Below are 13,255 nucleotides of genomic sequence, written 5' to 3' on the forward strand. Positions count from 1 at the left end.
AGTGCTTAAATTCTTCAAAGATGAGGGCAAGCTATCAGAGAAGCTGAATGGCTTTACTGTTAGAGAAATGTTTAAAAAAAGGCTTTTATATGCCTGACAAGGACAAGAACTGGGGACCAGACCTAAAGCAGTTAGTAAGAAAAACTGCAATGCCTAAAGTGATTTTCAGAACCAAGTGTAAAGGTAATTTCTTCTGCCATTCCTGTGAAAAAATGTGTTTAGTAAAAGTAAAGAACTCCAACTCAGAGATGGTTTAAGGCAAATTTGAGAGCATTTATTATAGAAAGAGATCATAAATTATAATTTAATAGAAATCAGTAATTTTCCAGCATGTCCAGTTGTAAATTGTTTGCAATTTTTCTCTCATGTAAAAATAAATCCATTTAGTAAGACAGAATTGAAACTAAACACAAATTAGAGTACTCTTCATATGGCAACTTGCTCAAAAATAAAACTTCACTGTAAATTGACTATCACCTACTGTTTATTTAAGAAATAAACTTAGGGAAAAGTTAGGGTCATTTAATGCATTTCAATTTTGTGTTAGGATAGCCTTGAGCAAGAATCTCATTTTAATAAAATCTGAAAAGTTAAAGTATATTTTTCAGTGTAAATATATTACTGCTTCAATATTTTCTTCTATACAAATTTAGCTGTTACTTATGGTGACATAATTGGCTGGAAAGATTCCAGTTTGTCCTCCGATTCTTCCTTCCCACCAGTCAAACTGGGAATTAGTTTTGGTCGTGACTGTGATTTTGTCTCCAGCTTTGAAAGTCAAGTCACCTGGCTGTTGTCCTTCAAATGAATAAAGGGCTGTCACTTCTACTGGATTGCTCCAAGAGTTACCTGAAGTAAAAGAAATTAAATAAAAAGGAAATTACTAAACTGCAGCCACAGTAAGTCCTTAAATACACTATTATTAAATGGCAGTAGAAAACATTGACAAAGACACCAAAATAACTTATACGAACTTATAAACTGTTGATAAAAAAAACCCTTCCTGTCCACTACATTCTTAGGTAAGTGAAATTTGGATTCTAGCCTACCAGTACAGTCTATTTAATAAATAAAGTACTGCTGTACATACAATAAAGATCAGTATTTTTTTCTGTATGCCTCATATGGTCAGAGACATTGGGGAAAAAAGCAACACATTAAAGAAAGTGTGAGTACTTCCTGAAAGATTGCTGAACAGAACAACTTTCAAGTGTTAGCTTTGGTATGCATTGTCTGTGAAAGTTTCCTCACAGAAATTACAAAACTTAAAGCAGTGATTATTCAGAAGATGGTAAAATACAAAATAACCACAGTACTTCCCTTCTCTTTCCATAGCGTTTGCAGTATCTAGGATTTTGGTGTATCTCACACATTGAAGAAAACACACAAAATATGCTAGTGGAAAGAACTGATTGTGGTTTGACATATCGGAAGTGACTTGGCTCGCATAGTGGTATTTTAGACTACATATACAAAGGGCTTTTGTTCTCTTTCCACCAGGCTCCTACATAACTATTTAAGTCCTTAGCTGAGGTTGGACTCATGCCATGAATCTTCTGATCTAGAGTTAAAATCACCCGAAGTCTTGGATACCATTATCTAGCCTCCACTCTTGTTGATATAGCAATGTTTATTACTATTGAACTTTCAATCTAAGTGACTATCTTCAATTTCCTTGTTTGCTCTCAATTCCTTTAACTGTCAGAACAATACAAGGTAGTTGCATTTGTTCAATGTCTCACATGAATGCACCTAAAATGGAAGACTAGTTAAGAGAAAATAATGAAGTTGTTTACATGGTCAGATGGAGAGACTTCAGGTTGTATTGCTCATACAGACATGATAACCGCACAAATGCTCAAGCATGCAAGATTAAAGGCTTTTAGCATTAGCTGTACCTGCTTGCTGCCAGAACTGTGTTGCAAAAGAGGAAACCCAAACTCTTTTTAGTCTAAACATTGCAAGTACACAGCTAGAAAGGATGGTGAGAGAAGCATCAGTACAACCTTTCTTTTGGCAGTCTGTCGTCAACAGCCAATACCCACAGAACTTTTCTTCTAGTTGCTTTTATCACTCAAAAAAGAAAGAGGAAAAATCCTTTTGTGCCCAAGCCTCCCCAATACAAACTGTAGCCAAAACAGGGACAGACAGAAAAGAACAATGGACTACAAAGGTATGCATAAACAGCACAGATTTTTTTCCGAGCAATTGTCAATATATATTTTCATTCCATACACCAGTTCTTTGCCTTCATGATCTGCATTTGTAGCAATCCTCAAAACTTAATACAAAAATCTTTGGCCATGTGCTGGGAGAGTGTTGGCTGCAGAGAAGGCAAATGCTGATTTCCTTGGTCACACAGTTTCTCTCTCCTGATAGCTATATTCATGACCTAAAGTCACACACCACTATTTCTTTTGATGCAAAAACACATTCTGGTTTAACTGAAATTGAGTTACTTTTCTTCATGCAGTTAGAAACTCCTCTTTTTTTTTTTTTTTTTTTTTTTTTTTTTTGCAGCTAGCACAGTCATTTGGATTTAGTTTAAGAACAAGAAGGTTAACAACCTGGGACAGAGGTAATGTTTTTCTTCAAGTAACTTTCCAGTGCTTTTGAGTTTAAATGAAGAGACTGTAAGAACTTATTATCTTAGCTGTTGTCTGGGAGACCAAGGTCTTTCTGGGCCTTCTATCTGCAGGTGTGAGGGGAAGGGGGGCATAGATGGGACAGACCTTGACTGACATTCAGGCTGGCCAATGAGAATATTCCATGCCATTAGCCTCATGCACAATTTTTAATGTGACTTGGGTTTTCCGGCTGGGTTCCAGCAGAACTTATTCCAGTTCTGCTCCATTTCGGTTGAGTTGCATTCAGGAGTTCCTTTCGTTTGATCTTTTGCGGTTCTGCTGTTTTGCAGTTGGCCTCTGGGCATTTCTGCCTTTTTCTCTCTCTCCCTGGGATCAGCAGTTCAGGACCAGGGTGCTCTCTCTCTTCCCAGGACTGGCTGGTCAGTGAGGACAGAGTTTGTGAGGAATTGCACTGAGTACCTTTTATTTTGTATTTTATTTTCATCTTATATAGGTTATTAGTAGTAGTAGTAGCAGAAGTATATTAGTATCGTTTTGTTATTTTATTGGACTGTTTTCATCTCAATCCATGAGTTTCTCCCTTCCCTTTTGATTCTCTCCTCTATTTGGGGGTCAGGGAAGAGAGAGTGAGCGGGTACTGTGGTTTTGATTGCTAGCTGGCGTTAAACCACAACAAAACCAAACCAGACAAGAATACCCACGTATATCGGGTCCTTATCTTTACCAGTTACTTCTATTAAAAAAGGGCAGTAATACAGCTTTTCTAAATATCTTTCTTACTTTCACACTTGAAACCCTGACAGATTGGGTACTCAGCAATTACATGATCTTCCTCCAAGAATTCAAGCATTTGATGCAGACAGGATGATATGATGTGTTCCCATGCGAAGTGTGGTTTGAAGCTAGATATTTTGATTGAGGAAATCATAGCAAAAACCACAAAAGTAAAAGATGCTTTGACTTTTTACTCCTAGTTTTAATTCAAGAACAATAAGAAAACATTAAGATGCTAAGACATGAAAACAGTTAGGACTCCATTGCACACAAAAGGGAAGATGGGGTGTTTTACCCTGTTGCCACATTCAGGCAGCACACAAGGGTGAAAGTGCATTTTATGTTATGGCACAGGATGCAAGTTCTTATACTTTGAGTTCCTAACCATAGGTGTTTCCATCACCTAAATGTTCAAAAGGATAACCACTCAAGGAGAATTAGAGCTCTTATATATTTATAATTGACCAAACTATATTAATATACTTGGAAAAATTAGATAATCGACGTCACAAGAGACTGAAAGTGCTAGAAGTGACTGTGAGAGCTTCTTTTCATTACATGCAATAGAAGAACTGTTACCCCACTTTAACATTTGGGACATGTAGCAAGGGCAGCAAGTAGTAGTTACCTCCTCCATAGCTGAATTTGCTTTAAGAGTAGGACTATAATACGTTTTACACAAACTACTGAGTATAATGAAATTGGCTCAGTAAAAGTAGGAAGAAAAATTAAGGGAAACTAGACACAGCTTAAAGCATGAAAAGGTGGAACAAAAGAAGTGTGTGTGAGATGTTAAAGTGCAGGAGGGTGCTTGATGCACCACGATCATACCTCCAGCCACTGTTAGCTCAGTCATACAAACAAGATTGTTTTATGCATTTCCCTTCCCACTTTTTGGCCCTGTGGATGTGTATATTTCCAAACATGCAGAAATCTCAAAGCACTACATCCGATTGCGAACGCTGATTTCTGAGTCCTTGCCCCATTCACTACCTGCTATAATTTAAAAAGATTTCTGGCTTTATTCTTGGCAGCTATTTCACCTATTTAATTTTTCCTAGCAGTTCTTTCCTATACTATATTTTCATTTTATTTCTCACAAAGTTTCTAATCTCAGTGCTTTACTTCTGTACTTTTGTAGCACGAAACAGATAAAATTCCATAGCTATTGCCTCCAGGTTGCAGCATCCCATGCTTCATAGCTATATGGATCATCCTAACAAATGTGTAACTTAAATGAATGCACTGTTATGAAATCTACCACATATACTATAAGGGGGATCTACTTCATGTTCTTGTTTCCCAATTTCAGTTTTACAGGAAAGCGTTTTAAAAAAAAATTATTATAGTCAACAAGAAGATTGCTGAATGCGAGTATTGAAACCACATTTGCAGCTCACACAAGATGGTGCTACAGTGCTACATACAGCATATGATACTGAAATCATTGAGATTTATGAGCATGCACACTGAAATAAAAACAAATTACATTGTGGAAAATCCTTAATTAATGGTATCTGAATACACACAGCACACTTCTACAAACACAGTGGTCAAAACAGAAATACAGAAATTTTGGCTGAAGAGCAATTAGTGCAGCAGCCAGCATACATATTCAGTGCTCTAGCACACATGGGTATGGCGTATGCTGGATAACAAATGGCTCCGACCACAACATCCTTTCATTTTTATTCATTTTTACATACTATCATGATCTGAACTTTTTTGCTAAGGACTACTGCTATGGATTAAGGACATGATGAGGTATAAACTAGAGTGAATTTGCAGCCTCTTGGGCATGCTGCAGTATCAGCTCCAGAGAAAGGGCAATAAAACTGTCTTTAATCACAGCACATTTACCACAGATTCAAAGCATTCTCTAGAAAGTTTGCTGAGTGAAAGTTGAAGAGTGCCAGAGCTTTGCTTTGACTTTGAGGCCAACTGGCATAGACTGGTCACACACATATTAGTAAACGCTCACCATCCAGAGAGAAGAGCCACATCTACTGGTTTCTATGCTGGTTTCCACTACCCACTGGTTTCTACGCTGGAGTAACTGCTAATGCTTTCTAACAACACAACCACATAGGTAACCAAATTATAGTGCTTGGGCACGTGCCTTTACATTGTTTAATTTACTAGTAGATGTAGCCACTAGTTTCACATTCTAAAATGAAACTATAAAATATTAGCGAACCCATAGGCTGATTCTAAGACTGGTTTTCAGAGAAAAACAGGTATTTTTCATCATTTTGGGTTCAGCTTATTACGCTTGCAAAAACTAGAACCTCATCTGTGGCTCTCAAATTCAGATTTACTGGCATAGATGTAAACATCCCCATGCCACTGAATGCCTAATGCTGAAGATCTTGCAGAAGAATTATATAAAAGCTATAGTGCTGCTTTTGGTCATTGACACAGCAATAAAACTGAAATAAGTTTCATCTGCTTTGCCTTGGTGAGATTGCTAAACATCCACTCTGCAAAATTCGCTAATTGCCAGCAATTAGAGAGCTAGCATGATTTTGTGGGTCATACGTACACATATTTGATAGAAACTATAAGTGGACTAATACCAACTGTTACTACTGGTTTTGCGTTAATCTAAACCATATTAAGCAGATTGCACAAAAGGAGCCCTGTGACCACCAATGAGCCATCTGATCAAGGGTACTGGTGACTGGCAGGGTAATCCTGTTGTTGACTGTCCATATATTACGCACTTTCTGCTAAATCTCTACTTTGGTAAATGGGCTGTGGGTCTGGTTTCTTTTGAAGTTGAAAGGTTATAACATTGCTTTATTGGGAAGCAACATACCATACAAAAATGTGATTGTCTAGGTAGATATGTTTTTCCTTGAAACTGAATAGTCTCTATCTTTCTCATTTTTTGTGCAACCTTGAGAATGCATGGCTATAGTTTTTGTTATTTAAGTATCAATCTGAATGAGCAACACATTCAACATACTAACTTCTACTTTCTCTGTATTCTGTAAAGAAGTAGAGAGGAATGACTGCAACTGCCACACAAAATGTTGAAAGTCAGATGAATCTCCAGCATCAGAGATGACAGAAGTTGAATAGTGCTGGCATAAAACCTCCACCAAAAAGCATCAGCTTACAGAAAAGCTGTCACAGAATTCTCATTGGTTAAATGGAGACATATAAAACTAAGCAACCACATGAACCCTGTTTGTGCAGCAGAAGTAAGAGAAAACCAACAAACAGATCAAATGAAGGAAAACAACTACCAGATCTAGGCAGATGCGAACATACATGCTTTTAAAACCAAATATATCGAGCATCAAAAAGGTTTACTGTCACTAGTACCGTGTTCAGAGGCACTGAAAGTTTTGGGTGTTGCTCATAGGTTTAGGATGAGAACTGTAACTGACAGAACTGACAGAAATCTTAGTTCTTTACCCATTATAGGACACTGGGCTTTTGTTTGGAAAAGATTAGAGTTGTGTTTATAATTAGAGTTCACGAAAGAATCCAAAGCAGGCTGAAGAACTAGGTTAATTACTGGGTCCTGCAAATCTCTGAGTGAAAAACGATAGTTAGTGTCTTCAATAATTAGGAGTTTATAGGAAATCTCAATGGCCACCCTTAGCAAATGGTCTGGATAACACCACCTGCTAAGATATAACTGTGAGTGCAAATACTGTGTGTGTGAACATACACATATATTGATTACACTAAACTGCCTGAGCATGTTTGCCCCAAATTATCACGTTAAAAAGGAAGACTATTATCAACTGGACATGTTAAAGAGGAAGACAACCATTAGCTTGATTCCACAGCTTTACAGGAGCCAGCAGCATGTTGTTGCAGCAAAGGCAGCAAACAGTATCCTGGGCTGCATTAGGCAAAGTATGGCCAGGAAGTCAAGGGAGGTGATCTCTCCCCTCTACTCAGCACTAGTGCAGTCACACCTGGAGTGCTGGGTCCAGTTCTGAGCACCTCAGTACAAGAGAGACGAGGACAGAGTCCAGCAAAGGGCCATGAGGATGATGGGCTGGAGCACCTCTCCTACGAGGAAAGGCTGAGAGAGCTGGTACTATTCAGCCTAGGGAAGAGAAGGCTCATCAGTGTCTATAAACAGCTGAAGGGAGGGTGGAAAGAGGACAGAGCCGGGCTCTGTTCAGTGGTGCCCAGTGACAGGACCAGAAGCAACAGACACAAACTGAAACACAAGATATTTCCTCTGAACGTCGGGAAACACTTTTTTACTGTGAGAGTGACTGAGCACTGGCACAGGTTGCCCAGAGAGGTTGCGGAGTTTCCACCCTTGGAGGTATTCAAAAGCTGTCTGGACAAGGTCCTGGGCAACGGGCTCTCAGTAGCCATGCTTGAGCATTGGGGTTGGACCAGATGATCTCTAGAGGCCATTTCCAACTTCAACCATTATGTGTTTCGTGAAAAGCTTCAAAGAGAGTTTTGAAACAAAGTTACCTTGAAGTATAAAAGCAGAATGAAAATTTGTAATTGGAGGGGAAGATAGCTTGGACTGGAACAGCAGTAATCAAAACCAAGTGTGACACAAATGGAAGTCACCTTGCCAGCATCACCCCTGCCTAGGCCAGGCAGAGCAGGCTCCCTGTCAGACACTGTGACCAGCCTGTCCCCAGCTAAGGGAGGGCCAGCATGGGGTGCCCCCAGTAGGGACTTGCATCTCTTTGTATGCATGTGACCTCGTGGTGGGGCTCTCTTGTCAATATATTAATCAGTGTGTTTCGTAGGGAGCTGCATGAGCACACATAGAGCTGCAGCACCCACATCTACAACAAGAGGTTTGTGCAAGGAGGACAGCCTGCACTGGCAGAATAAACTGTGTGTGCTCGTAACCCATACTGCCTCTGAGGGGGGATGTGTGTGAATGTAAAGCTTTGTACACACAACTCTTGCTAGGCATGCATGCCTGGAAGTGCAGTGAAACTTTGGAGGTTGCATTTAGAAACCTCAGGTGTTTATTAACTTTTATAGTTGTCTAATATTGTCAGTTATTTGTTGTAATGCTGATATTGATCCTGAATGTATACTTCACAGATTACTAGCTAATTATCTGTCATTAGTGAATTAATAAAGCACTTTGATTCTGATTTTGGTTTAAGTTATATGATCTGAGAGGTATTTCCCTGTGACAGTTCTTGCAAAAGTGTCTTTTCCCACAGCAAATATTAGGGTTCGGACTGACTGCCTCACAGCCATTGCTGACCTTTAACTAATGATTATAATGAAATAACTTATTTAACTGCTGATCTAGTAAGGAGGGCAAGTATGCATTGTGATGATGAAGCTAGGATGAGAGCAGGAATTCAGATACATAATAAAAAGCTGAGTTCACTAGCAGTCCCATGAGAAGCTAGGATGACTTCTTATTTTCAAAACCAAATCAGTTTAGCCTAGGACTGACAGCGTGACTGGGCTACTGTTAAGGTTAAGACTGGGATCAGAGTTTCATGAAGTAAGGGGCTGAAGAGAAAGATTCATTGGTGGACAAGCAATATCAGGAATGAGATGAGGCATTACATGGCAAGAGTGTCTTACAGATATTTCTGGATTAGCCATGTTTATCAACTGATAGAGGTAAATCTGGAAACTAAAAGTTAACATTGGATCCTTGCAGGACAGGTGAGGGATAGAACAAGAGCGACAAATGTCTAATGGTTTATACTGAGGTGGATATGAGTTACTGCCTTACAGTCAAAGTTAGCTTTAAGAGTGGAACTAGAATCTGAGTATGGAATCCAGTCAGCAACAGTTAATTCAGCTTCTGCACTCCCTGTTAGTAGGGGTCTGAACGGGTCCCGTTCTTACAGGGATTACTGCTGCCCTGCTCCTTCATATTTGCAGACTTGAGGATAATTGAGCTGTATTTTGGGCAGGAACTGCAAGCACCAAAGAGAACATTTTCTGCTGGATTCACTACACAGTGCATTAGAATATGGAAGGCAAGAGGTGGGTAAAGGAAATAGCATGCAGTAAATTCTGAAGGCATCAGGGTACCTCCTAATGACAGGGATTGCTTCCGAATTAGTGCTAGGGCTCATGACAGTAGGAACTAAAGACCTAAAATTTTGACTTGAGGAATGCAGCAGCACTGGGCCACAATGATGCTTAAAGGCAGAGAAATGGCTTAAGTTTAACTCTGAAGCAGGTAGGTGAATCACTAAGTTCAATGTGTAATACTCTCAAGGATGGAATGAAAGCTGGATCTGGCAGGGAGTGCTTTCGGTTCTGTTTGAGTTCAAAGATACACTTAACCTGAGTGTCAGTGGAGGAATGTAAAGGATGGGCAAAGTGATAGGGCAGGAAATTAACTGTGAGGCAAGAAATGAATCTAGGTGAGAGTAAAGGAATATTGAATTTGAAAAGGTCAGGGAGAATGATGTTACAACAATTGAATCATAACACGACAAAAGCCTGGACAAAAGTGGAGATGGAAAGAAAGGGCTGCATCCTTGAAATTATATTCAGAGAACAATCTACAGGAGGACTCATTGCTCAGAAAGTGAGAGCTTCTCAAGAAATTCTACTTGAAGATCACGTGCTCTGCAGTGATCAGCAACAAGCAATTTCAGATTCTATTTGACCATTTTTAGCTTGGATTCATCATTAGTTAACAAAGGACTACCAGAGTAATGCAGGAAGAGATGGATCTGGAACAAGGGTAGTTATGAGTTGTCTGCAGAAAATGTTATCTAGCAAATTAAAGGGGACAAAGGATAACTAGCTGGAAAATCTTAACAGAGAAATAGAGGACTGATAAGGATGCCTTCTCGGTGACACACTGGAAATACAGATGTAAAGGCCATTACAGACATAGGCCAGCTGTGGAATTCAGGGAGAACAAGTATTACCAAAAAAACCCAGAAGATGACAATTAATCTATCAGGTTAAGGGAAGATAAACTGTGATTTTTAATACGTGGTTATAAAGTGGTCACCAGAGACTTGGAAAATACATTTACATCAGTGAAAGGAGCAGTACCAAGGCCAAGTGCCAGTCTGGCCCTGTCCATGCATTGAAACTCCATGTCTCCAAATCAGAGTAACTCCATTGATATTTACTGCTGAGGACAGTCTCTGTCACATGCTAACTTCCAAACTACTAAGGACAGCCCATTACCTTTCCCAGATCAAAATCATCCCAGGAACCTGCTAACAATTTAATGGAATAAATGATAAAGTTTCAGTGCCCAAAAACATTCCCTGGCAATGTTTAATTTATCAACATGGATAGAGCCAATGGTTTGAACTGAAACACTGAGAAACTGCTTTAAAGAGGGCCCACAATAGTACTGAAGAACTCCAAAACAACAAGATAAAACAGACTAGGTAACAGCAATATGATCAACAGTGGGCTTTATCAGATAGAAAGTATATGAGATGCAAACACTGGGAATAGATATTGCTGGATGAAACTGAGAATTTGAGGATCAAAAAGAAGTGACAAGATAGGATGGATAACTTGGACAGAGAGACAGAGGGGACAAAACAATTAGAATCTTCTGCATCTACGAAAGCTATAAAGATTAAAGAAGATGTGAGCTGAGGATTAATAGAACCACTGTTGTTCCAAAAACATGGTTCTGTCACCCAGTGTGCAAAAAAAAAGCCAAACTGTAGCACACAGAGATTATATACTGTTTATTACAGAGTTGTGCAAGTCTGGATATATTGGAATAAAGCCAGCACACCAGGAGGAAAAGTAACAGCCATTACATACAAAATCTTATCACTACATTCACACCCTAAAGAGCCTATTGGTTACACATTTGCATGTTGGTTACATAATCATTTAGAAGAATGATAATGAAGAAACAAAAACTAACAATGAAGACTGAGAGAAATAAAAATAAAGGGGATGTGTACATAATTTAATGGAAATTCGATATAGAGAGACAGATTTTGAATATGAATGGATATATTCCAAATCCCAGAACTCTAAACACAGAGACATATTAGAACTCAACATGATACAATATGAAACACAGATGTTACTCATTAGTTTGATGATCATTAATCCAAAAAAAAAAAGCCATCAGTTCTATAAAGTGTTTTAATACTAGTAGGTTTTGAAAGGAGAAAAGTCTCTGTGTACAATAATGGAGCCAGTTCCAAGGTTACTGAAGATGAAAAAGGAAGGGATGCAAAGTCAGGAGGGAAAATAAAGGTGTATTTGTGATTAGTACCTTTATCTGTTCCCTGACCGTAAGAAGAAATGCCAGCACATGTGTTAAATGGTGCAGCTGTTTCAAAGAGACTAAGGAAACAGGTCTAAAACTGACCTGTTGATATTAATTTAGAAAACTGTTAAGCATAGCATTAATCAGGTTGAAGAACTGGACTACCAATATGGAGAGAGAAACTGGATGGCATGTTGTCTGATAAAATACTAATTCTTCAACTGTCTCTTCTCCAAAGAATTATGGAGCTGAAACTACTAATAGTCTCAGTGATACAGCACCTTTTTCAAGAACGAGGCAAATCCAATGTCTTGGTTATGTATGATCAATCATTCTGGAGAGTATCTACCTTTTACTATATCTAAACTTACTCTCTTGGTTTCCACTATATTTTACATCTTTTTCTGAAGTATTATGTAAAACAGCAGCTATGAAAATAACTTATGAACATAAAGTTATGCCCCACAAAGATTTGATTTCTCAGGTGAATTGTGTCAGGGAGAGTCAAAGAAGCATTAGTAGGGAACTGAGAGGGAGGGTGTGGAAGAAAGATGTAAGTCTTAGCGCTGGATTTCTGACCAGACCACTAATTATTCCTACATACTAGTTTCCTGCAAGATGTTCAGTCCTTTAAGGATCTCATGCCTTACGTCACTACTACATTTTGGAATTGCTTTTAAGTAGGAGTTTTAAAACAAAAATGAATACTAGTTTTAAATTCAAGATATGTGAATTAACAGTGGTTTTGATCATAATAATTCTAATGAGTCACACTCTAATGAGTTAGAACAAAGAAACAATTGAAGACAGGCTTTGTTGATATTCTAGAAGACTATCTTAGAAATAATTCAGTTGTCTGAAAGCATGCATGTATGCGACTAAACTTGTTATAAAATATTGAAACAACATCACCTCAAAATATCCACTTTATGACCACATGCAATAATTAAAATATGACAGATACAGTATTGTATTCCATGTGACTTTTGGAAAATTGGTATCTTAGAGATTACAACCTCATTAGGCATAGTTCACTGGATACTTGGTAACATTTTATGGATGTAGAAGTTTAATGCAATTCACAGTCCTTGCTCTGATGATATTTGCATTCTGAGGCCTTACTATTCCTAAGTAGTTTCTCACAAATACTGTTTAGGTAATATGAACTTCGGCTCAAAGTTTGGGTTCAGGTCCACAAAGGTGTTCACAGCTAGGCTGCGCAAAAGTTAGGTCACATTACTGAATAACCCAGGTTACAATGTCACCATAAGCAGAAACAAAATATCTTATAATGTTAAGATTCACTTACTGGACACTTATTGGGCAATGTCCATTCTCAGGCTTTATCATTCATTACACCAGGTGATAGGCCTAAAGCAGCAGCATCTTTGGGAAGTGACAACTGGTCTCCGGTTAAGGACTTATGATGGAAGTGAAGTAAGGAAGGTCAGAAAAAGGATGAAGGGAAGTGCCGTATGAGTTATTACACAGAGAAAAAGCAGGCTGTAAACTAAAAGATGTCACGGCTTTCTTCTCTCAAGACAAGATGGAACATCAACTGGGGCATGGGGAAAATGGAGTAAAGCAGCAACATATTGGAGTATGTTACACACTGGGACTCTCTCAAGAAATTAACTTTTCAGGTCCTGTATGGCAACAAAATATTACAAGTGCTAATGCCTCCTTAGAAGTAAAATCTCCA

The 13,255-nt window shown here is 38.6% G+C and overlaps 1 protein-coding gene across 2 annotated transcripts in view; it reads right to left on the minus strand.

The window, feature by feature from the left end:
- Positions 1-258: 258 nt before the first annotated feature.
- SH3YL1 (SH3 and SYLF domain containing 1) overlaps positions 259-13,255 on the minus strand; it is a 46,891-nt gene continuing 33,894 nt past the window's right edge. For both annotated transcript variants that reach the window (XM_082047402.1, XM_082047403.1), the window contains exon 10: positions 259-849. In XM_082047402.1, coding sequence (XP_081903528.1) covers positions 650-849 — 200 coding nt within the window. In that variant the 3' untranslated portion in view covers positions 259-649. The remainder of the gene's footprint in view (positions 850-13,255) is intronic.

This window comes from Streptopelia decaocto (assembly GCF_964273445.1).
Source record: "Streptopelia decaocto genome assembly, chromosome: 3".
Taxonomy (NCBI): domain Eukaryota; kingdom Metazoa; phylum Chordata; class Aves; order Columbiformes; family Columbidae; genus Streptopelia; species Streptopelia decaocto.